Source organism: Populus alba, chromosome 17, assembly GCF_005239225.2.
Source record: "Populus alba chromosome 17, ASM523922v2, whole genome shotgun sequence".
Classification (NCBI taxonomy): domain Eukaryota; kingdom Viridiplantae; phylum Streptophyta; class Magnoliopsida; order Malpighiales; family Salicaceae; genus Populus; species Populus alba.
Genome location: NC_133300.1, coordinates 14,758,884 through 14,785,833, shown reverse-complemented (window position 1 = coordinate 14,785,833; position 26,950 = coordinate 14,758,884). Strand labels below are relative to the sequence as shown.

Below are 26,950 nucleotides of genomic sequence, written 5' to 3'. Positions count from 1 at the left end.
CATGGAAAAAGGAGAGACTGGTAAGAATCAATAACGTAAAAACGAGACCAGTAGTCTTCGGGGAAAAACAATTTCATTAACAAGAGCAATATGTGTTCACCATATATTCATTGTCCATTATCTTATGAAGATGCTGGAAACACCCAAGTTCGTAGGATTTAGAAAAAAAAAGAAAAAGAAAAAAAAGAGAGATGACATTCGCATACAGATACAAGAAGAATATTGGTAATAGCAGAGAGGACAAAGCTTACAACACATAGCATGCTCCTGATTATCACTGCACCTTAGCTTTTCCCCGCGTTAATTGCAGCATGCACAAAGTCCTCACATCGTGCAATCCCGCCAGATAATACATCAGCTAGAACACCGATAATATCAAAGGCTTCCTGCAAATCAGTGGCCGAATTCATCTCATCTAGCCATGACAGCAGCTCCTTGGAGAACCCCACCATTTCTCTCACATTTAGCAGCCGTTCTTTCATTATGATCTCCCAACCCTCCAAACTTCCACCCTCATCTTCCCCTTCTGATCCTGTAGAAGTTCCTTCAGCCCCAGCAGGTGCCACATTTGATGACCTTTTGACCTTGAAAAAGTGCTGCAGCTGCTCAATCACGCCTGCGTAGACAAGCATAGGTCGAACAATAGAAAATAACTCATCAGCTCCACCTTTTTCAGTTGCAGGGCTTCCACTGGGACTTCCAGATTCTATTCTGACTGTGCTTGATGATGTGGGTGATGCACGACTCGATGGACGGCCATGAGTGTGCTGCATGTAAGCATGGTATATTCCACGTTGCAAGAAGGAACGGCGGTGTTGCAACCATGATTCGTAGGACTCTGAGAGAAGGGAATTCACCATCATAAATTGGACGGTTTCCTCAGTTCCTAGAGCAGGTTGTGCTACAGGAGTAGAAGGTCTGAAATCCAAAGAGGAAGATGCTATATATGATGACACAGATTTTCCCATGCTATGGCGCTGGGATGGGCTTCCCTGTTCAAGAAGGTGACGAGCCATTTGGATCATGAAAGGCAAAAATCGAGAATTGCTTTCCCTTCCACCACCTCTACATTCTGCACTGAATGATGCTCCTGTGGCAAACCGAGCTAGCATCTACAGAATAATAAGTAAAACCATTATAAGCATGAGCTCTGATTATGAATAGTTCATGATTTTTTTTTCTTTCAAACTTTGATATACAGGATGAATATAAAACATAATGGAAGGGGAGAAGATAAATGATGGTTCCTTACCAGAACAATGTCATAGGTCAATAGCCGCAGCCGGCTTCCATCAGCACGTCCTAGAGCATTAAGGTTATCCCAATACTGGTCTACATAGCGGATATATTGTGCTGGTGGTACAGATGGCCCATTAACAGGAAATAAAGAATTGCAAAGAGATTCATTATTTCTGAGGGTAGCCCCCTCCCACTCTTTCTTTGGATTCTTCAGAGCTGCATCTGCTCTTTTTGCCTCCTGATGACATTGGAAATGAATAATGTTAAAGTAACTGACAGTGGTGTAAACACACTCCCCACGAGCACTTCCTGAACTGCCAACACCCAGGTTCACTCGTTTGCTGAAAGAGTAAACACCCATCAAATCAGTGGGCCTCAAACTGTATCCTTCTCGACACACCATGCATGCCAACCCATCTTCTTCCTCCTCTACATCTTCCAGACCTTCCAGGATTGGTCTAGCAACAACAATTCGCTCACCACCATCCGAAGCCAGCTCTTGTCTCATGCCAAGTCCCTGTTAGAATTAACAAAAGAACACAAGGAGAACAATTAATGTTAGATTCTTTCATGTTATTATGACTAGCAATACAGGGAACACTGGTAATCTGCTGTAGATTTTGAGTCCCATTTTCCTTTTCTTTATAATGAAACACAGCCATCTGAAAAACAATACAACATAGCATAGCAGTTGGTGGGGCAGGACATTACCTGAAGCAACTCTTCTCTCCTCCTCAAAGCTCGGCGCCTCATTTCATCTCTAGTGGCATGGCGCAACTTACAGACCTTCTCCTCCAAGAATCCATATCCTTCTCCCTCCTTATTAGATAATGTATCTAATAAGTTTTCAGCTCTCGCCCCAATCTCATTCTCCCCAGCGACTCCTTCCAGAGCATGAAGCAGTGGTAAGATCCCTCCCTCATCAATACTCCTTTGTGTAGCCAAGTGCCCCATTGACAATCCCCTCAGCATGGACAATATATGAGGGACAGATGGCAGTTTTAAACCCAATGACCATTCAGCACTAGATTTGAACCCAGCCTGCCCAGTAACTGCAAAACTGTCCCTAAGATGTCTAACAGCAACATCTATGATACCTTTCTCAAGGATAATATCCTTTAGGCGCTCTCCACAGGAACTTGTCTTCAGTGATTCAGATACTCTAACAAAATTTTCCACAGTAAACCTCTGCTTGGCTGCTTTTTGAGCGATGTTCTCATCTTTTGGGTTTTCTTGATGCTGTTTCTGCAACTGGTCAAATTCCCTCCAGTCCTGTAAATTTGGATTGAAATGCTGAATGAGGGCTTCCATTGCAGCAGGTTCACCATATGTCAGATACGGCAAGATTCTTGCAACCATTTCTGTGTTCCTCTGCTGCTTGTTTGACTTTTTTAGTCCTGAAGGGTGGCACAATCTTTCAAGGAACATGACAACTATTTTTTTGGCCTGTTCTCCTGTCCCAGTTTCCTCGCTAGAAACAGTAAGAGCACTCTGTGCAATGTTAATATTATCACTCTCATTAGCCTCCAATGTCAAGCTCTCCACAATCAAAAGGATGCCTTCAGCTGGCTCCATGGCATCCACAGAAAAGGCACGCCTTGCTGTTTCAAGAAGAAGGCCCAAAGCTCCTAGCCTTAACAAAGCTCGTCTATTCTCTCGTATTTTGCAGCAATGCATTAGGAGATTAAGAACTGCAACCAATTGCTCCTGATTGGATTTGAAATCATCTCGCAAACGCTGTACAGTTAACTTAGAAGTCAGACATCTCAATAATGTTTGCTTACGGAATCCTTGGGCACAACCCAATGAAAAGAAATTTGAACGAACTTTGTTAACTTTTGAACAAACTTTGCTAACTTTTATAATTAAAAGCCTATATACATTTCCTTGAAACAACAAATAAAGAATGCAATCAAAGTCAGACTCGCATCAGATAATTATGGTCTGATTAAGAAAGATTATATCTTACACAACCATACATCCCTCACATGTCTTTGCATGTCTTTGTATATCCACGATAATACAGAATAATAGTCGCGTTGTAATTCAGCCAAACATTAAGACTTTAATTTTGACAAACAAACAATAAACAAGCAGCTAAGAACATGAGAATTTCAAGATCAGCATGAAAGTCATGTACTTTGATCCAGATGTGCTTGTAAATAGAAGCTGTTTGAAAAATTTGCGCTGTGCATAAGGCATACATCAGGAAATAAAAGGAAAAGGAAAAAAAAAAACTGATTAAAGACAGATATAGCAAGTCACATAACTTGATTTTACACCTACCTCATAACCTAGAAAAGCATACAAGGAATCAAAAGAAAAAACTTTTGAAATACTGAATTCATGCTTGAGTTCTTCGTATGACAAAAGTCATCAACATCATTTCCCAAATGAAATTATTGGCGATGTTTTTCCCTATTTAATAAAGCAACTAGCATTTCAGTAGCGGATTCATGCTGTTTAAAACCCCTGTTTTTTTTTTCACTGAGTCGTACAGATAGAGTTCAAACTGTAGATGTTCCAATCTATGGCACATTCATGCTCACCTTGATCATGCCCAACAGAATTTCTAGTCCACCACAATCTCGAACTGCACCTGCTATTGCAAACTCAACTTCTGGATCTTGAGATTCCTCTCTATCTTCCTCCAGTTCTTTAATCATAGGTTCAGTTGCCTCACCATCTAATCCCTATCAGATATACAAGAAAAAGGATGGGTTGATTATAATATCCACGAGATCAAAGTCATAATACATACTAAACTTTTGCTCTCAGCAAGGACATAAGAACTCAATCAAAATAAGATGAGGAAGGGATTTCAAGGTTTCAATGCATCTTATCCTCAAATTCCTCATCATAGCACCAATTATGGGTCCAAGTGTTGGAGACATACTTGTTGGACCAATTTCAAGATACAAATTCCATAAGAAAAAACCATGCCAAGGCAAACCACAGTTATCAATGACATAATGCAATGGTTGCTTATTATTTTCAATGGCACACCCTCGCATCTCGCATCTCTCATCAATAAAAAAATATCAAATATGAACAGTCATCAATCAAGATGGTATTAACAAACCTGAAGCCTATAAGTCACAGTCATGGGTGGGCAATCTCGGGCTGACGTAACAGCACTTGCAGATAACAAAGTAGAATTAGCCACGGCATTTGAAGATTGACTATTTGACTTCTTCCAAACTTGCTCATAAACTTGAGCAACGCTCAAATCAAGAGATATGATATTCCCAGCAACCAGCAACTCCATCGCATAGTCATCTTCAAGAAGGGCTAGCAAATCCAATTGGTTGCAAATTTTATTTTTAACATCACGCATCAGCGGACCAACTTCAGTGCTGGAATATGGATTCTTAGTCATGGATCCCCTGATGAACTCTTCTTGTGTGTGTGCCTTGTTTAGAACCAACAGATAAAGAGACTCTGGTTTCGAAGGGCATATCAAATTGCAAAGCTGCTCCAGGATAAACTGTACAAACAGAAGATATTCAAATGGAAATGAGGATTTTTAACGACCCACACATGTTAAACTATATACTTGCAAATGAAGAAGAAATGGCAACTGATATGGAGTATAATTAACTATATACTTGCAAAATAGTGATCAGTTACACCCTGGGATTGAAGTTATATGTAACTGGATAAACAAATTATGCAAAGTGACAGAGCAGCACATTTATGAGTCAACAAGACAAGTTAATGCAACTCATTAATCCATACCAAACAAGCTCGTCCTTTCCTCTCTTCTCCATGGATTTGCAGACCACAGATACAAGCGTGGATAAATTGTCGTTTATTTTCACTGCTTTCCAGAAGCAGACTATCTAGAAGATCTTTCAGAAGGCGATTGCAATCACTGATCAACTTTGTCTTTTGCACTATCAAGCCACGGATGACTATAAGAGCCTCAAGGACATCAGACAGCAGATTATTTCGCATAAAACTGCCATCAAGATCAAATTATTTAAAAGATAAAACAAACAGTATAATCAGTGAATAGAATAGGCAAGCAAGCATTAATACCTGGATCTGATATTCGGAACCTCCAAAAATTTTCCAAGTAGTTCTATGAGCTTGTGGAGAATGAATCCCTGTGAAATGTCTATGTGCAAACTTCTTTCCAGAGATTCAACATTACCCACTTCTTGGGTTATCAATTTACAAATGCTAGTTAAACATCCACGCACAGTCAAGAACAGACGAGCATCTTCAGAATCGACCATCTTGAAAAGCAATTCAAAGTACTCTGCTGCACTTTCCCCAGCAGCAAGAGTAGCTGGTAGCAAAGCCATCAGCAGGTTTAACAGCCGGAATCGTCTTGAGGAACTCTGAGCACAAAGTAAATTAATGAGCATGCACATCTCTGATCGAATAGATTGTGAACAAGCACTCAGAACAAGTTCAGTCACCCAGGAACCCAGCTCAAACGCAAATAAACCACCTTTAGAGGTCTTACTAGCACGGCGCTTCCACCTAAGGCCATATTTGAGAGCCAGATACTCATTTCTCTGGGTCCTAGATCTCTGGCCTAAACCTTTAACTGCTTGAGACACCTTGTACTGCCTTCTGACAAAATCAAGATATGATGCTCCTTTTTCCCACTCTGAATAACTTAGTAACTGAATATCCTGAGTCTTTTTAGAAGCATCCCAATTTTTTTCTGTATGTTCGGGTGCAGACTTGTTACCACTCACAAACCCACTCAAAGATCCAGAACCACTTGAGTTATTTTCATCCTTCAGCTGTGCTGCAGAAACAGACTTCCCTGTTCCTTGCTCTTTGTCTACAGTATCAGGTTTTGGAGGAGTACAAGCCTGAGATATAATTCTCAGACAAGGGAGAATAATATGCTCAGCTATTGCAGGATGCTTGGCACCTAATTTAATTGATGAAAATAACAGCTGGAAAACAACACGTAATCTTGATTCCCAAAATTCATCAGCCAGTGAACATACTTCTGAAAGTAATAGCAACTCTTCACGAGTAGCCAAGGCAATGTCCATGGAGCGATGATGTTCAAGACAGTACATGACTTTCTTCTGTATTAAACTATTTAATTCAGTTACTGCATTGATATCACCTTCAGAGAAAGCACAAAGTACAGCTCTAGCTTGGACACGAGCTGCTTTTGGACCTTGATGAATATTATTCTCAAACAACTCAGATAAGATGCCAGCTGTAACAAGTTGTTTCTTCAAATTAGGATGCTTTGATAGCACCTGTAATATCTCCAAACACTGTGTAACAAATGTAGTTGCGCAGCCATAGCAATTATTTGGAGACCTTGAAATCACAAACCTTGATGCCGCAACTGCACCATCAGAATGTTTTTGGTGCAGGTAACTCATCAAAACCCGACGAAGCCCCTGCAGTGTCTGAACACTTTTGCTGACAGAGTCAAAAGCAGCTTTGCATTTTTCACCATACAAGACACCAAGAAGAGCAATCTTACGATTTATCTTACATGACGGTCCAGGCAGAGATACCATCATTTGCTGAACAGAGTCCTTCTGTTGTGAATCCATTTCATTCTCACCAATGCTTGAAACAATCTTAAGGAGGGGCTTTTTGAAGCCCAGAAGTTGCTGGTATCTTCTGTGAGCATTTTCTGATTCTAATTCAATGGCTGCCAACCCCCTCTTCATATCGTCATCATTCTCCATGCTATCAAATGTAAAACTTGGCTTTGCCATGAAGTTGAACTCAAAACGACCATATTTGCTGTATCCACACTCATTGCACAAAAATGAATCCAAATTCTCATAATTTATGTTGCGACATTGCCTGCACTGATATGCATTTTCATGGCAATTGCCGCAAATTCCATGCTTATCAGTGACAGGTCGACTGCAACGTGGGCATTGCAGTGGTTCAAGGGATAAAGCCTGAAGATTTTCATAGAAAGAATCCAGTTCAATCATGAAGTTACAAGCAGTGATTGGAATGGGAAATTCCACTTTCAATTCAGTCTGGTTGAAAGCAAGATGACAGCTCTTTGCACGCTTCCACAGGGACCAATTATTTTTCAACTCCGACAAGTCAGCCACAGGCCGATTGTTGTAGTACAGGTTCAACACTTTCACTGATTTAGACTTGCGTGCATCGTGAACATTCATCGTCACAGTTTGGATGGTGTAGCTTCCAGTGCATTTAACTATGATACGATTATCAGTAAACTTTGTTTCAGATTTCAAGCTCTCCAGCTTCATTCTACTATATGGTACCTCAGGAGAACTGCAGGCAACACAAGGCTCACTCTCAAGATAGTAACCATCAAATTCTACCAGACCACTTAAAGTATTATATATGCGAGAATTTGGATGGTTAGCTATGAGCTCATTTTGCGAATGAAGTGTCTCAAAGATGCACCTAATGACATCAGGGGTTAAACATCGGTCAATAAGTCCAGTGCTCTGTTGCTTTGAACTGTTATCGGGGGCCTTCCCCAGCAACCAAGTGACCAGTTCAGTGAACTCAACAATGTTCTGACCATACATTGGCAGATTTTTTACCTTCTGCAAGAGGGCCATTAACATCTTTTCCTTGAATGGTTGTTTCCCATGATGCCATGCACCATAAAGAACAGACTTAGCCTCTGTACGCACAGAGCTTGTGTTCCATTCCAGTAAAAAGCAGTCAACAAATTGCCCCAAGACATCTCCACCCTTGTCAGAAAAGATATCTACAACTGCCTCCATATCCAAAAAGGACTTCTCCAACCCAGACTCAGTTCCATCTTCACCCTTCTTCTTCTTCTTAGAATCCAGAGCCTGTGCCACTGATTTATTTGTACTTGTTCCAGAGTCCCCTGATTCAGCTTTCTGCAAGGAGTGGCTCATGTCTTTTCCTGAATAAAAGGCCAGATTTAACAGTTTGAGAGTCTGAATGACAAACTCTTCACCAAAATAGAACACTCCATTCATGAGAAATGATAGAACATCGCCATGCTTCAAACAGTACTTCTGCCAATTTCGAGGTCTTGCAGCAGCCACCTCAGCCATTGTAGACAAGCACTTCACAATTTTCACACTTCGCTCATAAGAGATGGGACTTTGAAGGCCACCAGATTTGTTTATGTGCTTGTAGAATTTTTTCACTTCACTTGAGAACTGCCATGAATCTCGAACACTGTAATAGTGGGTTTTGCTACCACACAGATGCAGAAAAAGCCTCCTTGCATATCTTCTCACAAATGCAGTATGAGGATTATTGATGTAATTGCAAAGGACATCTTGATATCCATCTAGCTTCAAATCCTTTGCAGATGATATCTTGTAAACCTTCTCCTTCTCACCAGTCTTGTCTTGCTTCTCTGGTCTAACCAGGGTGTACACCAATCGAAAAGCATTCTCCAATAATAGCCTATGGTAGTCCATAAAAATATCACTACGGTGAGCTTTTGCATACGAATCCGAGAAGAATGGAGCGAAATTACCCGCTGGTAAATCTCTCCGCACTGTTAATAGAGCCCCACATCCAGAACTAGTGTTCACACCATGGGTGGCCTCAAAATTAGCAGTAGAGGACTTAAAAACATGAACCAGCTGCTGCAGTATGTCCATAAGATAATTGACAAAATTTTGGTTCCTGAGAGAACTGCAGGCTTGTAGCAGCTGAGATGCAAAGTCATTTTTCTCTTGACCATCCAAGGTATACTGAGAAGCAACAGGAGCTGCCTGCATAATGTTCTTATCATGAGTGTCTATGTTTCCACTTGATTTCGGAACAGAGGCATCACTCCCAGGCTGGTGCCAGTTCCGAAGCATCAAGGTGAAGAACATGAAGACAAGGATTGCAACCTCTCCAAAAGTGGAACGGGTTCTGGCAACAAAAGGCTTGTCGAGATCAATTTCATCCAAGAACCACCTAATTAGTTTCTCTAGATCTAAGGTCTCAGGCTTGGAGCTGTTCACAAAAGGTCCTCCAGCTGCAGATGACAATCTATAGAACAGTTGCATGACAGGGATTGCCCGAACACCAGAGGTTGTCTCCATCCATCCTTTCAGCTGGTCAAGAAATTCAGAGAGAAGCAAGGAATTCACAGCTCGTTTTGAAGCAGAAATTGAGACAGTATCAGTCACTGACGCAGAAAAGTCTCCAGATTCATTGGGTTCTAAGACATGAATTGAAGGAGTGGAACTCTGCATGCTTACATCTGTAGTGGCTGGCAACAAGCTCGAGTCACTTGCATCATCAGTGGAAAAGTGTATTTCATTGCCATCTCCTCCCAAAGACTCCATTTCAATTGGAATAGCAGTCATAAGATGATCTCTAGAATGGGGTGGAGGAAGCCGATCTGCATCCAGAACCTGATAGCAATTCTCACACAAATCAAAATCAGGACAAACAGTGCAATGCCATCTTCTCCTGAGAATAGGCACAGTGGAACAGCCATCACAACAATATTGAACTGATGACGTAATAGAATCTTCTTCAATCATTACTTGTGCATTTCCCCCAGCTGTCTCAGCCGGTCCAGATGCAGAGACCATGCTATCCACAACATCATCTGTTGCTAACATAGTTTGCTTTGGGAATGGAACCTGGAGCAATCTTGATGATATAGCAAGGCTGGAAAAGCAAACAAAAAGATACACATGATGACTTGAATACCTGAAGAATAAAACTTAATAAAAAAAATGGGCAAAAAAAAAAAAACAAGAACTTCAACCTGCTGGAAGTTCGAACTGCTTCATTGGGGGAGAACAGAAGTTTCTTGAACAATAGGACAGCAGGGGCAACAGAGCGCCCTGTTGCGTCTTTTCCATGTAAAGCCAGACATTCAGCATAACAGTAAATGAGTTCTACAGAAGAGATAACAATGTTGTTCAGAGTTTGAGTGTCAGGCTGCTCCAAGTCCAAAATTCCCCAAAGAACTTGCATAAGCCCATCCACCACTTCAGAACCTACAACAGTTACAAAAAGCAAACGTAGTTTGTATCAATTTATAATGTAATAGTGCGTCCAATCACTACTATGTGCACACACAACCCACTCTCCTAGCCCACTGGAACAAGGCTTGAGGAACACTGAAAAGTAAATTTTCTGGGGATTGAAAGATCATGCAACACAAGAAGGCCTGTGGAATCTAGATATGAGAAAGCATTATTTTCATTGGCAGGGGTATGCAACTTGAACAATGAACCCCACCAATTACGACAATATACATGGAATTTGTAAGAAATCCGTTGAGAACAAATACCAGGCTAACTAGGTTTGTCAAATAGCATGTAAAAAACTGTTGTGTTACATGTATGACACTTCAAAAATGTTAATGGTGCTTGGTAGAACGAATTTGGAATTGGTACAGCATCTGTATAAAGTGCAGTCTGAATCTAATTTATGACATCATGCTTGTCCATGGTTGCATGCCACGGGTTCAGACAGATATAAAAAGGGGTTTGTGATACCATTCATCTCCAGAAAAAAGGCTAAATTTGATCGACGGTGCAATGCAATCTTAGATACAGCACGCATCTGAGCAGTGAACTCTTCAATAATCCATCCTCCAGTATTTCCTCCAACTCCTAATCTTGAAGAAAGAGCAGAGGTTGATTTCACCACCCCATGAAGCCGCATCGCATCCTTGACCTAATACCGATGTATTTATATTCATGAGTACTTGGAGTGTGCACACAAATAGAGGGAAAGGTGTAAACAATGTTACATGGAATAATCAAGTTATGAGATTACCTGGTAATATCTCTCGTTCTTGGGGAAAACAGCCTGCAAGACACAGCAAGCAGCGGCTTGCAACAACGGTTCTCTGTCACTTTCAAATATAGTTTCTAACAGCGACTTGCACTTGAGTTCACTAAGCTCCAGTTTTACTTCATCTTCTTGTGATCTACGCAGTGAATATACTCTTGATAGAAGCTTCAGACCATCTGATACAGCCTGCTCTTGAACAGAAGTAGACTGCAGCGACCGACACTTCTTTCCAGACCCTGCGAGCAATGAATTGGAGCCAAGCACACGAGCTTCCATGTCCAGCACTGCATCCATTTTCTCCTTCCATCCAAATTCATCTTTGGCTCGGCCATATACTTCAAGCGAGTCAATTCTAGGAAGTGCAGTGCCATTGAAGGTTGGCCCAACAGAGATCGTAAATTCTTCATCAGCAAGGAGTGATTCGGCAACAGTAAATGGTATATCATACCAGGATCGCATGCCCTCATCTAATTTAATTGCTCTCTGGAAAATGGTAATATCAGAGGGTATATGACTCGCTGATGTATTCCCCACATACACTCGAAAGCCAACCATAACAATATCAGGGTTTGAATTGCATACAGATAACTGAAAAAACAAGGAGCATGTTATGAAAGAAAATGGCAATTATAAGATCTGAAAAAACTAAAAAAATAAATTTCAAAAGAAATAATGATTATAAATTTTGAATTGTGAACTAGGATAAACAGCAGTGACATTGATCACCAATGACCTGCAAAAATAATATGATATAGATGCCAAGCAGAAACTATAACAGAAATAATACTTTAAAAGCTGATAACCAAGAAAAGTACAAGCTAATATTAAGTCTGCACAAGTAACAGAATATATAGATCCCACTTTAGACTTGGAATATGCTTCTTTCAACAGAAACACCATTCTGAATAATCATCAATAATCATATAAAGTAATATCAAGTTTCTCTTTTCCCTTGTTTGACAAGTGACATTCAGCATTATCACAAACACTTGCCGTTGTGTCAAGCAAAATGTCAAAACAAAAGTACACTTAGAAAAGGTGCTATTTGCCACCACTTGAAAAATTTGCTGTCCAAAATCCAATGCTAATTACAAAATATGAACACCAACACTATAATCTTGACTTTAAAAGGCTAACTAGACTTGCTATTGATAAAACCAATTCCCCATGTGCATCATTACCCAGCAAATTTTAGCACCATATCGTCCATTCCAATAAAAAAAAATCCCACCAACATATCATCAAATCTTCCAACACTGCTACATGGTTAAAAGCTAACTTTCAAATAATAGTCCAGACAAAAACATGATTTGGGGGAAACAAAAGAGAAAAATATAAGGACATAGGTATAAATATTTGGTGCCACTAAAAAAGGTAATTAAATCCAATAACCATAACTTCATGAGCAATACCTTAAATCCTGCAGGACTGGGGCTTTCTAAAAAGCCATCCTCTGAAGCCAAGGTGTGCTTGGCTGCTTCAGCATCACCATTTCTGATGGCATCACCACCCAATTTAACATCTGCTGTGATGCAGACTGTTTTCTCAAAGAAATCAAGGGGGAATTCTGGCTTCACACCAGCATAAGCTTTATTGAGAATACCAGAACCCAACTTTTTTACTTTCTCAGCTGTCACACTTGCAGTAATATCAGCTCCTGCAGGGACATGTGAGTATATCTGAAGGCTTCCGTCATCATGTAAAACAAGACAGTGAACTTTGTCTTTTGACAATGGCTTATAAGCAGTTAATCCAACTAAAAGCAAGGTTGATCCCACTGTATGACGCATGTTCTGGGAATGTAGCTCATGAGGCCCCAAAGATACAGCAAGTGCAGCATTTGATTTCATGCTGGAGAAGCAAACAAATAATCCACTTCCAACTAGCAACTCTTTCCATCGATGCAGACCTGCTGGTGACTTCCTACCATCTTGTTCATCCTCATAAACAAAAGAGATTTCAGTGAGAGATGTTGCATCAGGGCTTAGCCGGCCCATCAAAGTAGTGCCATCTTGATAGGATAACATGAGTAACTTATATGTAGAAGAGAAGTACAAAGATGAGCCCTTTGCATTGATTTCCCTGTCCTGAATTGCAATAATTTCCTTCAATGGCGTGGCCCCAACATTACCTTCCACAGATAATTGCAGCCTGAACAAGTTCCCTTGTTCTGAGAGTACAATGAGAAACATCCTTCCCTGAGAAGCCATAATAAGGGTTGCATCCACAATCATCTCATTTGGCAGTGTGAAATAGTGCACTGGACTTATGTTGTCCTGGGCTAGGTCATATATTTTAATAAACCTATTAGTTACCACCATTAATCTAACCTGAGAACCTGGAACCCAATCAACCCGTCTAATGTATGCACCTTGTAGAGCAAGTTCAATGGCAAGCCGGTCAGTTACTTCACCACGAGGATTCAAAGTGAGGACATGGCAATCTTCATATCCTGCCACAGCAAGATAATTCTCCACCACTGAATTGAAAGCAAGATGTACAATTTCAAAGCGAACAACATTTCTTGAGAGAGGCTTGACATTAGTCTTATCTGCCGTTACTGGTGCAGTGGTGGCTTGTCCAATTAATTGCCCAACATCAAATATAGCAACTTTGTCACCTTCTCCAACAGCAAGTCGACCTCGATTGTTGACACTGAGCAAAGATTTGAAAAGAGAACCACTGGCTAAATGTGATCTGAGTTCCTTGGCATTTGAATAATCAGCCTTTATTTTCAAGTCCAAAGACCCGCTTTTATATGCCTTCTTCAACTGCAACAGTTCAACACCATATGAAAGCACCTTGTCTTTCCCTAAAATAACTTTTTTATCCACAGACAGATTTGGATCTCTTTTGCTGGTTATAGAAGACAACAATGAAGAGCAAATTTGAAGCACCTGACCTTCAACATCAACTTCTTCAAGTAGCATCGGCATCCTATCCTGAAGCTCTCTCGGAATAGATAACCTGAGTGAATTATCTGCATCTATAGCTGCATCCTCATCTAGCTCAGAATCACTCTCTGGCAAATGATCTGCATCTGCAGTAAAGGGCAGAAAAGACTGAAAATTGGTTGTATTACGAATAGGTGCACTGTCACTTCCAGTGAATTTTCGAGCTTTCAAGCATTGACAGCTGCTACCCCTAACACCACCAGCTCCACAGTCACAGAAAAAACGACTTGAGCGAGAATAAACAACACGATGACCACGGTGACAAACTTTTGCACAGACAGAACAACAGCCTTTTGATCCTGTCAGGTCACAAGTATAACAAAAATACCAGTGTTGTTCCATAAAATTGCTGCCACTGGATGTAAATGTACATACTTTAGAGGCCAGGGCCCTTTCACTGTTGGTGTCCTCCTCCTCATCTTTGTCTATGCTAGCTACCTCACCATCGGATGTTCCATCATCCTCCTCATCATCTACAGAATTTGCATCACATTCAAGGGCCGAGGATCCCCCTTCTTGATTTGCAGAAAGAACCAAAGTGTCAGAATTCTTTCTTGATCCGAGTGATTTAAAAGCAACAGAACCTGCTCCAAGACTACCACTCAATATAGGCTTGCCTAAAGACTTCTCCAAACTGCTCGTAGTGGATCCAAAATCACTCAAGAGAGATCCAAGAAAGCCAAACAGAAATTTCAGTCCTGGAAGCAGATGTTCATCGCCAGCAAGCTTCTCCATCAGCATTATGGTCCTCTTCAAAAGAAGCTTCATTGAATATTCCCCTCTCGATAGTTGAATAACAAAATGGAAGTAGGACTTTGCAATATGAACATCAAATAGCATAAATGCAGTATCAAGTGAAGCCAGCACCGCTTCAAATAAATGACTGTGTTCCATCAAATGTGCCTCAGAGGGTGAGGATACAAGAGAAAGAATAAAACTCATGGTTGTTTCTCTGAAAGAAACAGAATTCCCTTTTGCACAGTTGCCACCCTCTGAAGCTTCCACCACACAACCTAATAACCGCTTCTCCAACCATTTTGACAAATCATGCAAATCCATTCCAAAGAATTTTTCCCTTATCTTCTGTTTGAGATCTGGACAAAAATCTCCAGATAAGATATCAAATAAGAAACTAAGCACCTTCCCATTTACTGATTCAGAGCAACAATCATCCAGTGAATCAATCAGAACTAACAAATCACCACGTTGCAACCCACAGAAATCCTTGAGCATTTCAGGCATATCCTCTGCACCGAGATAAAACTTGAAGATGACAGATTTTATAGGATCTTTTTTAAGGCTATCTGCGGTATTGATGATCTTAGTAATAATCCATTCATAGATACTGCTGTCACTCACTCCTCTGCCATTGATTTCTCTTAAAAACCCTTCCATGTGCTTCATCAGATACAGGTCAGTATAATCTGACAGTTCTGATCCAGTACCAAGGTTACGAACAATGTCTTCACATTTCCCTTGAAGGCTCTCAAAGATTCTATCGAACTTGACAGTCATCACTGAATCTAGAATCTGGCGCATTACCTCAGTCTCCAGGCTAACTTTTTCTCTCAGATCTTCTACTCTGAACAACTTATCTAGAAGGAAAATGATGCCTCTTATGCTGAGAGTACAAGAGAGAAAGACTGCACTTGGAGTTCGAAGATGAGAGGGAAAACCATGCAGCATACACTCCCAAAACACCTTACATTGAATACTTGGAGCCCTTTTGTCGACAACCACATCCAACTTTGATAGGAGATCAAAAACATAATCAAGATTGCAAAAACTGGTTCCATTCTTGAAGACTTCATCCTGCAGGCATTTGTCAAAGCTGGAATGTTTGAGAAGCAGGAGAGACGGGAAGCTTTTCACATCATGCTGGTCATTATCAATAATTGCAAGGAAAGCTTTCTGATAGGCCAGTAAATATCTGTTTAGCAAGGTTGATAACATCCTAACCAGCATTGAGACTTGGCCAGCTTCAATTAAGCAGGAAGTCAGACCTTCTGCAACAGCGACAAACTGATTGTCAATTGCAGTGTTTTCAATCCAGAATGGAGCCACTCCAGGGACTTTAATCTTCATGCAATATCTGCAGAGGCCAACATTGAACAAGGAAAGTACTAGAGACAACCATGACCCAGTTCTTAAAAAATCCCATCCTAGTTCCTTGATGTCCTCGGGTATGTTCAAGGCACAGATTTCGTGCAGAACACCAACTACAGCATCTGTAAGGTTTGAACCCTTGCCAATATTATTGCCATGGCCCAAAAGTGAGCGACTGAAGCAAAAGAAATATGCCATATTAGATATGTCATGAGCTAAAGGCTCACTCCCAGGTGAAAGTTGATCGTCTGCTGCAGAACTCATGGCAGGAATATCTGAGCAAAGTGAGAAAATGTATCTTTCAATTATAAGGTCTTCTACAGATGAAGCTCTTTTACCTTTCCAGAATCCCAGAATCCATGAGAAGGTGGCATATATATCATTCCAACTCAGGCATAAGGATTCAATGGCCAGCTCATCTCTGCAAAGTGAAGGAGGAAGAGCAGAAATGTCAACCAATTGATTGATCAAGGTATTGACAAAAGGCTCTTCCTCAGCACATGCACCCAATAAATTCTTCATGGCAATCGACACCCAAGACAACAACTGATCATTAACCCTATTTGGCAGAAGTGAACCACAAATTGGTGCTTCCCTCAACTTTGAACGCAAATCAAGAAGAAATGATGAAGGGCAATTACGTGGATAAAACATCATATGGTGAAGCAGCAAGATCAACCTTGAAACAAGTAGAGCCCAACATGACAATTGTGTGCTACTAAAACCCACAGATGGAGCATCAACTGCTCGAAGGGAAGAAAATATTAAGTTTGCATGGGCTGCCTTTTCCCCTGTGGATGATAAGTGGAATGCCATTAGAAGAATCTCAACATGAAACACCGATGGAAGATTCGCAATGAGTTCCTTAAAGCTAGGACATTTTGAACCAACAACTTTTGCCTTATCAACAATGAAACCTGCAAAGCCTTCATAAAGTTTGGTCCTCAACTGGCTACCAACCACACCCACTCTGGAGAAAAGAGTGTGAGCTAGTAAGGTGAGGGTCTGATCATTGTAAGCAAATGCATCATTTTCAACTTTCAGAATTTGCTCAACAAGGTACTCTTCAAGAGAATCAGACAAAGCATGGTGAGTAAGAAGATTCCGCAATAGTTCGAAGCAAAGTTCATGGATGTGCCTCGTTTTTCTCTGTTCATGCAAATTAGCACAACTGTCAGAAGAATTATCTTCCAAAAAACAACAGCCCTGACAGTTAAGTATAGAAAGCAATGTATCAATATGGTTCTCTTGTAGCCTTTTGCACCCATCCTCAAAAATAGATGGAGACCATTCATGAAAAAAGACAGAATCCTTAAGAAAGCTCAATGTTTCAGTAGCAGCTTGCATTGGCAGATTGCAATTGCTGGAGAAAGAGTTGATGGCTGCTACTGGTTGCTCATACCCATCCACGGATCCCACCGACCGACCACCTTCAGAGAAAAGGTTCCCAAAAAGGGCTTCATCTTCATGGCAAACTGCATTTTCCAGTTCTGCGGAGCAATTAGCTTTTGAACAACTGGAATGAGATCTCTCCACCTTTGGCCTTAATTTTACTCCTTCAGAGTGAAGAAAAGAAATAAGATCCATCAAATTGTCCATCCACTGAGTTGATGGAGAAAATATAATTCTCAACAATTCATCGGCTGTGAACCTTTTAAGCAAAGGGACACGCTCAAAATGAGCAAGGCATGAAGGGCAATCATGTAGAAATTCAGCAGAGCTACCAACAAGATCCGTGTCAAACTCCTTCAAATCAAGAGCCTGATGTGCTTGTCTCTTGATATCCAGAATAAGATTTATTACATAAAGGACAGTTCGAGGAAAGTATACCAGAGGAGGCTTTATAGTAGTAGCAGATTTGTCATCTCTCCATATAGAAGAATCCAAGTTGTCCAATATAGAAGCAACCACACATGCTTGGATATTCTGAAAAGCACTGGTGTTGCAGAAAATAACTTGGACCACATGAAGAAACTCTTCCAACAGAGACAGGATAATACTCTCCAAATTACCCTCAACAGCAGTGTGACTATTTACAAAGTCAAATTGAAGTCTAAACAATTTAGGGAATGCATCAGCACATGAAGCAGCCTCTTGTAACATTGAAGCATCATATTCAATGTAAGGGACGTCCTTTATCAAATTTCTGAGCAGCTTCAATATCCTCAAACCAACGGATAGTCTGTTGCAGAAATCTGGACCTGCAATTTTTTCACCAGGCATATCTGGCAACTCTATCAGTTTGTGACAGCATGACATTAGACGTCGGACGCAATCCACGTGAACAACAGCCCAGTGCTGAGACAGGAAGATCAAATTGTTCAAATCTTTGTCATGCCCGCTGATCCCAGAAGCCTGCCACTCAGGCTGAATGCACTCGGATTTTAATTTCATTAACAGCCGGTCCACTGGTTTCTCCCCTATTGAGCAACCAACTCCTTCTCAAACAGAGAAAACAGCAAAAGAGAGCTTGTCTTCAGTACAAAATCAAAGCATCAAACAAAATCAATATATATATATATATATAGAACTGCATTGAGCTCAGAATACCTTGAAGACTACATTTTATGTGATCATCTAACTCAATACCACAACAATCACCAGAAAGCATCGGCAATTCCAGAATGCTATTCTCAGAGCAAGACTGCAATGTATTTGTGACTTTATCTACTCCATCAACCAATGCCAACTCCATAAGCACAGCCATATTGTTCTGGAAAAGACAAATCAACCAAACATCAGTTAAAGAAGCTTATATGTAATAAAGGTAAAGGAATCCCAAAAGCACAACAAATCAAGAGGGGGGCAGGAAGGCTGGAGCGCACACAAAACCACTACCTGAAAAAGAAAGAAAAACAAACAACACAACATCCAAACAAATTATCTAAAAGAGATGATACAGAGTGTTATAGCTAAATATCACTACAGCATCAATAGTCATTCTAAATGTATATCTAAAGTACATGTGAGACAGAAAAAACAAAAATAAATCTATATCTTCAACGACTCAGCCAAAATGGGCAAGATGATTCTCCACCCAATTCACCGAGTACAAAATGACAAGCATACAATATCCTATCCTTTGATAATAGGAAATTTTTATATGTTTATGAAAATGCTAAAGGTCACAAAGTAAGTACAGAGAATAAATCATCCTACTAAATACAGCAACAAAACAGACAATATTTCGAAGTGCACCTCCATTCCCTTTGAATATCACCCAAGAATTCCCCATCACCGGACGTGTGGCAAGACAGGGATGCAAGGAGAACTAATGCTTGCCAAAAGGAATTCTAGGAATAACCAGTTCAATATCTCCGTTTTTCTTGATTTCTTTTTTGCAAAGTTTTTTTATATATATTCCCTATGAACTAGGTCTGGATCACCATAGCATTAATTATTGCAGGACTTTTTCTTACACAGCATTAAAGACAATCCTTAAACCTTTGGCAAACAACTATAGTAAATTTAAAGCATTAGATTTCATGTCTATCTCCTTTGGTGCATAGATCAACCTGAATGCTGATCCATTCTCACTCCTTGCATAGTGCTTGCAAGAATCATGACATGGAAAGCATCTCAACAAATTAAGCTCAACTAGCAGGCCATGGTTGGTTCCATAATGTTCCCACCAAGACAAGGTTCTACAAAACCCAAACAACAGGGTTTTGTTGGTTAGCCTGAAGTTGTATGGAAAACATACATCAAGAAGCGTATGGATATTGTTCAAAAGAATATTCCTACGGGTAAATTGTGTGTTTTCTTCTAGAGCCCGATGCATTGGGGCACAAGGTTCTCCAAAGTTAAGTGCAATCTTCATCTGAATAGCTAAGAAGCCAAGCTTGGATCTTCTGCCACTAATGCAATTCCTTGGAAATTCATAAAGCTGATTTCCTCATTTTCCCCTTCAATAAAATAAAACCTTGGTACTGTATCTTTGATCCATTTTTTGCATTGACAATTGAAGGGGAGAGGATTGGTTCCTTGGCTTTATGATATGGATGGAGTTTAGCTCTTGAAGTTTCCATTTCTTTCAGAACCTAAATGAGGGGGGAATACACTATACCTTCTACCTCTTTAGATGCTAACATTTTCTCACATGTTGACATGGGGCAGTTTCTTCATTATTCCTGGCATAACAATGTTTATTTTATCATTTCCTTGATTGTTAAGATTTCTAGGTTTTGAAGAATTTGATAAGAGTCCAAGACATAGTTTAGTAAAACAAGCATAATTCTTAATCCGACCATTAGATCGAGCTAAAATTTTGAAAGAAAAATCTGAAGGCCTTATTCTCTTATGAGTTAAATTTCATGATGATCAAAGATCAACAAGGCCTAGAAGTTATTGTTTGGGACTTGTTATATTTTCTTGGTTGATTTAGGATTTTTTACATAGTTAGATTAGAAATCTTTTATTATTTTTCCAACTTTGTTTATAACTTTTTATAAGTATATATGCAGCAAGATGAATAAATAAACCTTGTTGGTATCAAAGTGTTAGGGTTGTAAAGTGTTAGGGTTGTAAACTTAGAGCTTGAAAACCTTAGTTTTATCCACGCTATAAGCGGTGTTAGTTGGTATCAAAGTAGATTAGCCTCTTTGATGGACCATTCCACGATGTAGAAGTAGAGGCCTTCTGGGGAGTCGTGTAGGAGCAGAAACTAGATCATTGGAAATAGAGGTTTGGTCACTTGGATCAAGCCATAATAGATCTAATTTGGCTAATGGGAGACGCAAACAGGAATTGCGAAGTGGGGGGAATGTGCCTGGAGACTTATCTTGAGGTCGGCCTAACCCTAGACCTATTCCTAAAAAATTACAAAGTTATAGACAATCACTTGACTATGTGATGGATTTTGGTAAACGAAAAATTACAAAGTTATTGATCACATTGAAGATCACATGGTCAAGGAGGGAGCTGAAAAACAATTTCAGTCTTATGAAGTCAAGTTGAAGAATATAGTGTTCTTTCAAGCATGGATAAAGATCTTGCAATCAACAACATGGAGGCCACTATAATTTCTTAGTTAACAAGTGCTTAATGAACTTGTGCAAAATCTTGCAAAGATAATCCCTGGATTTTTAACTCTTGCCATGCGCAGTGAGGAGACTTGCATTCAGATAGTCCTCTCTTTCTACATTGTCTTTCCAATGAACTAGAACACGTGGAACAAACTCCTTTGGATTTTGCCAAGACTCGTATGTTGTCACGAGAAAGGTTAGAGAGTTCGGTTTATGTACTTAATAGGTTTCAAGAGAGGCAAGAATAAAAAAAATCTTAAGTATATATGGTATCTTACGTAGTTAAGAGTATTTGAAAGGAGAAAAATTCACCAAATCCTCAAAATTTGCATCCTATCAAAACAATTGTTGTGTGATGCTAGTTCTTGCATTTCTTAAAATGTCTTGGTTCTCGGTTTTCAAGGAGTGTCTATAATGGGTTTTTAATGGGAATGGCATTTGAACTTTTCATTTCTTTCATGAGATTGAGAATCCATGATCCTTTAATTTATAATTGTTATTCCCCTTCCTAATACTTCTTATGCTTGTATCCATCCAAATATTATATATTTCCAATAATAAGTGAGCCCCTTCAACATCACGTCTTCTTTCTCCATGAGGCAACTTAGTTTTATGATTGGTTTTTCTTCAAAAAAAAATTCCCTTGAGACAACAATATATCCTACATTGGATTGAGTAATTCTTTAAACTGGGTGCAGGTTTTCGAGACTTTTTGGGACTTCCTATTTTTTACTATTTCTTAAACCAATCACTCTTCGAATGGGATAGAATTTCTTCCCCGTTACTTCAAAGATTATTGACCAGCATCTCTCTTTCCATGTGAGATCTAAACAACAATTAACTTAGAATGAAGAATTTAGTTTCTCTTCTTATTGATGTCCTCTAAATACAAAATTATTTAGTACAATAAGCAGTTAGCGAAACAGATTTTTTTAACTTTATCTTTGGGATTTTAGCAAACTATATATAAATATTGTAAGCCATATTGACTAAGCACTTGGTTGAGTTCTTTTGGCATTCCTGGGTTTTTTCAAACTTGGGTTTGGAAAATAAATTGGTTACAAGAGACATTCTTTCACCTGGTTAATACCTCACCACCCAAAAAAAAAGACGAATCATAAATCATGGTTCAAGTTCAATGACATTTTTATTCCAATTAATATATAACATAAAGTTAATCGCTTCAGCTTGTGATCAAACACACCAGTAAATACCAATAACTTCCAAACTAGGCAACAAAGAGTAGCAACATGCACCATGCACCATTCAAAGTCAGGAAAGAGAGATTATGAAATGCCAGAGCTAAGAAGCCTTTTTATATATATATAAATACATTTCCCTATTTGCTTACAGCAACCACATTGATATATTAAAAGACTACGAGCTTGTTTGGCAGTGTGGTTGAGGTTGTTTTTCAAATAACTTTTCGTGCCAAAATGTATGCCAATGATGTTTTTTTATTTTTTAAAAATCATTTTTAACATCAACACAACAAAATGATTTGAAAACACTAAAAACATATTAATTTGAAGTTAATAAAAAAATAAAAAAAAATTCTAATTTTTTCAAAAGCGCTTTTGAAACGTAGAAATAAACAGGCTCTAAGCCCTCATAGCAAGAACAAGATAACTTCCTCAAGAAGCAGAAATGGTATGCTGGAAGTCAAATTCCTACTTCACAAAAGACTATAAGGTCATTACAATATCATCAAAGAAAGATGATTGGATATGGATATTCCTTTTTAGTAATATGGTTCCATTTTCTGTTCACATAAAAGAACAACAGAAATAAACCAAACGCAATCAATGAAGGCACACAGCATAACTTGACGAAAATTCACATACCTGGATACTGAAATCATTGCCACTGAACTCAGATTTCTCCAGATAACAAACAGCAAATTCCACCAATTGGTTCACAACAGCAACTACTATCGGCTCTGCTTGCTCTACTATTTATGCAAAAAAAAAAAATATTTAGATAAAATTAAAAAAAGAAAGAAAAAAGAACTCAACAAGTTAACTACTAAACTGCTAATTAAAATTCAACCATACAAAAAAAAAAGCGAATTAAAAAATTATCAATAAATAAAAGAAAATCGAAATTATTAGCAAGTTAACTACTGAACTGCTAATTAAAATTCAACCATACAGAAAAATGAATTAAAAGAAATTATCAATAAATAAAAGTGGAAATCGAGTAAAAAAGACTACCTGACAGAGATCTAGAAGACGAAACGATGGCAATACCGAGTGAAACGACAGATTGAATTTGCGAATCGGTCCATAATTGAAACCCTAACTTGCGTTCACTATTATTAGCATCATCATCGATCAGTGAAACGCCGCGTTTTAGAATCGAGTAGAATCGTTGGAGGGCTGACTTGATGGAAGTATCAGAACGGAGTTTTTGTAAGAAGAGATCGGTGGCAGAGAGTTTGTCTTCGAAGAGTGATTTGTGAAGGACTGACAAGTCGTCTGCTTCCATGATCAGAGAGTGAAGAAATTATGGAGATCAGTGCATGAGAGAGAGAGAGAGAGAGAGAGAGAGTTTGCGTTTGGGATGTTCGGAGAAGAGGAAAGGAGAAAGAAAGAGTGAGGTTTATAACTTTTTGTGAGGAGAAGAGTGAGGAAATGGGTTTTGTAAAAGGCTGTGTGAGGGTGGAATCTTTTTATTATTATTTATTTTTTAATTTTATAAATGCTGTTATATGCTTCGTATTGTGTTTAGGGATTTCTTACTTAGCAAGAAAAAAGTTATTCTTCTGTAGGGTACTTTCTCTTTCTCTTTCTCTTTCTTACTTTTTGGATTTTTTAAAAGCAATAGATTAGGCATCGTTTTTAGACTCGGTGGCTCGTCCGGTATTCGAATTTTGAGTTTTCATCAAGTTATTTGAGTTATTTTTTAAAAAAATTAAAATAATATTATTTAAGTAAAAAAATTAAAAAATCAATAAGTTGCAACTGAATTTTTGATCAATGCTCTGTTTGTTTGCTGGAAAGTAATTTCTTTTTGGAAAGTGAATTTCAAAAAAAATGAATTTCAGGAAAGTGAATTCCGAGAAAGTATTTTTCGATATTTGGTAGTATAATAAAAAATAAGTCGGAAAACATTTTTCAGTGTTTGGTTATATCATGGAAAATGAGCTGGAAAATAACTTATTAATATTTTATTTTTTTCAAGTTTATTAAAATAATGATGAACAAATCTTACAAATTAAAAAGTTGAATGAGGATGAAATTGAAAAAAAATATAATTTCATAAATTATCTCAAATAAAATAAATAATAATCAAAAATAATAGAGATCAAATCTAAAAAATTAAAAAACATAAAAGATGAAGAAATTAAAATAATAATAATCAACATCTCATAAATTATTTCAAATAAAATAAGTAACAATCAAAAGAATGAGGATCAAATTTGATAGATAAAAATTTTCAATAAAAATATGATAAGGAAAAAGCAAATAGCAATTATAAAATTAAGGACCAAAGTTAATATAAAAATAAAATTTTAAGAGATGAAATTGAAAAGTAAATATTCAAAATAAAATATATATAGCAATCAAAAGTTTGATGATCAAATTTAATATAATCAGCAAATAATGACATTTCTAAATTTTTCACAATTTCCGGAAAGTGTTTTTTCCCCAAATTTTTCAGGAAAACACTTTCCAGAAAACCAAGCCAAATTTTCCTTTTACTGGAAAGTGTTTTCCATTTACCAACTTTTCTATTGGCAAACAAACACAAGAAAGTTTGGAAAGTGATTTTCTGGAAACCACTTTCCGAAAAACAAACACAACTAAAGGGAAAACAATTTCCTGTAAACTAAGTTAAATTTTTCTTTAATTGAAATTGACTGGAAAGTGTTTTCTGTTGACTAGAAAGTATTTTTCATTGACCGGAAAGTGTTTTCCGTTGACCAACTTTTCTAATGACAAACAAACACAGGAAAGTTTGGAAAATGATTTCCCAAAAATTACTTTCTAGAAAACAAATATGGCCCAAATTAATTTATATTTTCTTATTTTTTTTTTTAATCGAACCCGAGTTTTAGGTCAATTTGTTAAGTTGAACCGAGTTTTTAAAACTATAATTTGAGATTCTAAATTTAAAAACAACATAAAAAATAATTTTATTTTTATAAATATATAGATTATGATGAGGATAAATTTTTAAAAACCTTAAACACACCTTAATTAAAATCCAAGAAAAAAGTTGTGACTATTTTTATTTATTTTTTGTGATTTAATTGTAAAGGAAGGTGATTACTACATTCAAATAACTCTTGGGATTTTCTTTTGTAATTTTTTATACAATTTATATGAATTTTACTTCTTATATAATTTAATATCAAGTAATTAGAACAGTATATATATATACACACACACCAACAAATATTGTTGTTCATTTATCACGGGAAGGAAAATAGTGGTAAATCATTTTTTTACAATATTTTTTATATATAATATTAGGGGGGTGAACATGATTACAAGATTACACAACATTATACATGGGTCATAAATAAATTTATCAAAACAATTGCAAGAAAAAAAAAAAGTAGAATTACAAGAGGAGTTACTCCAAAATCCAAACAATGTTCGTAGTTTGGTTCCAACCAAGAACTGTAGTCCCATTCAAAACAGACTAAATTTCACCTTTCAGAAATATTTTAATCGTTTAGTTACCAAGTTCATGTTGCAATTCAATGGTTAACATATGTTGATTAATGGTGTGCTGTGCAAATCGGGTTTCTTGAAATTTTAAATATATTTTTTATTTAAAATAAAAAAAAATTCAAATATTTTTATATATTAATATTAAAAAAAATTAAAAAATTTATTTTAACATATTTATGAATAAAAATTATTTTAAACTACTATTACTTATACAAACTCAATCACAGCAAGAGGCAAGGTTGCGAATTCATCCATACTTGAAGCATGATCATTTTCATTACATAAACGAGTAACCCACCAATTAAATGTTGGTTTAGGGTTAAGATATTGCTATATTTCTATAAGAATAATAACATAAATTTAATTTTTTTAAAAACACATTATTAAAAGGAGCAATCACAAACCCCAAACGAGACTAATTTTATTTTTTAATATAAATATTTATCGTGTGATAAAAAAAATCAAATTTTTTTTATAATTTTATCATTTAATATAAATTTTTTATTTCATGTGGGTTCTTAGACTTTTTTTTTCTTGTTATCTCTTGTCTTTTTTTATTTTCGGGTTTTATTTATTTTTATTTTTAAATATTAGGTTAATTTTTTTCTTTAAACTTATTAAACAAGATCCTATCGAGACAGTTCTCACATAATTTAATTTAAAATTTAAGTTTAACAAATAATTGAGATAGGATTTTTCAAATTTAAATCATTATCCTGAATTTCATAATAATAATGATAAAAAGTTTTCTAGATATTATTGTTTTACATTAAAAAAAAAAAATTGATCCCACTCTTCAATACGGCATTTTGCATCAATCAATTTAACTTAATTTCCTTTTTTTGTTACTTGAATTAAGATCTCGAGTCTTCGAAATAGACAAATTTCACTTACGAGAGATCCTGAGAAGTTTTGTAAGAGGATGAGTTTGGACCCCTTCGTCCTTTAGACACTAAAGCAAGGTATCATGCTCAGCTCATAATCGCTGTCACCTCTATTCTCTTTATAGTACAGTCTTTTAAAGGTAAATGTAATTCCATGCAATTTTTCTGTTCTTTTTTCCTTGAAAAAAATGAGAATAACTTGTCATGTTGTTAGGAATATGACTGCAATGGAAAACCTAAAGTTTATGATAGACTTAAGAATTCATAAATACTAAAAAAACAATATTTTATAAAAAACAAAACGGATTTGATATTTTCTTGCCAATCCTAAA

At 37.5% G+C, this 26,950-nt stretch overlaps 1 protein-coding gene across 2 annotated transcripts; it reads right to left on the bottom strand.

Annotated features, from left to right (window-relative positions):
* Positions 1-56: 56 nt before the first annotated feature.
* On the bottom strand, positions 57-23,691 carry LOC118042721 (auxin transport protein BIG). Of its 2 annotated transcripts, XM_073405802.1 has the most exons (15): positions 23,266-23,691; positions 22,897-23,003; positions 18,579-18,741; positions 12,381-18,466; positions 10,951-11,556; positions 10,668-10,848; positions 9,929-10,163; positions 9,702-9,828; positions 5,281-9,566; positions 4,978-5,200; positions 4,322-4,726; positions 3,789-3,932; positions 1,951-2,976; positions 1,253-1,756; positions 57-1,112 (listed from the first exon to the last, which is right to left on the bottom strand). In XM_073405802.1, the coding sequence occupies exons 1-15, from the start codon at positions 23,537-23,539 to the stop codon at positions 285-287; spliced, it is 15,195 nt and encodes a 5,064-aa protein (XP_073261903.1). In that variant the 5' UTR covers positions 23,540-23,691; the 3' UTR covers positions 57-284. The 2 variants fall into 2 exon arrangements, with proteins under 2 accessions (XP_073261903.1, XP_034906333.1); XM_035050442.2 differs by having other exon boundaries at positions 5,281-9,828.
* Positions 23,692-26,950: the final 3,259 nt, after the last annotated feature.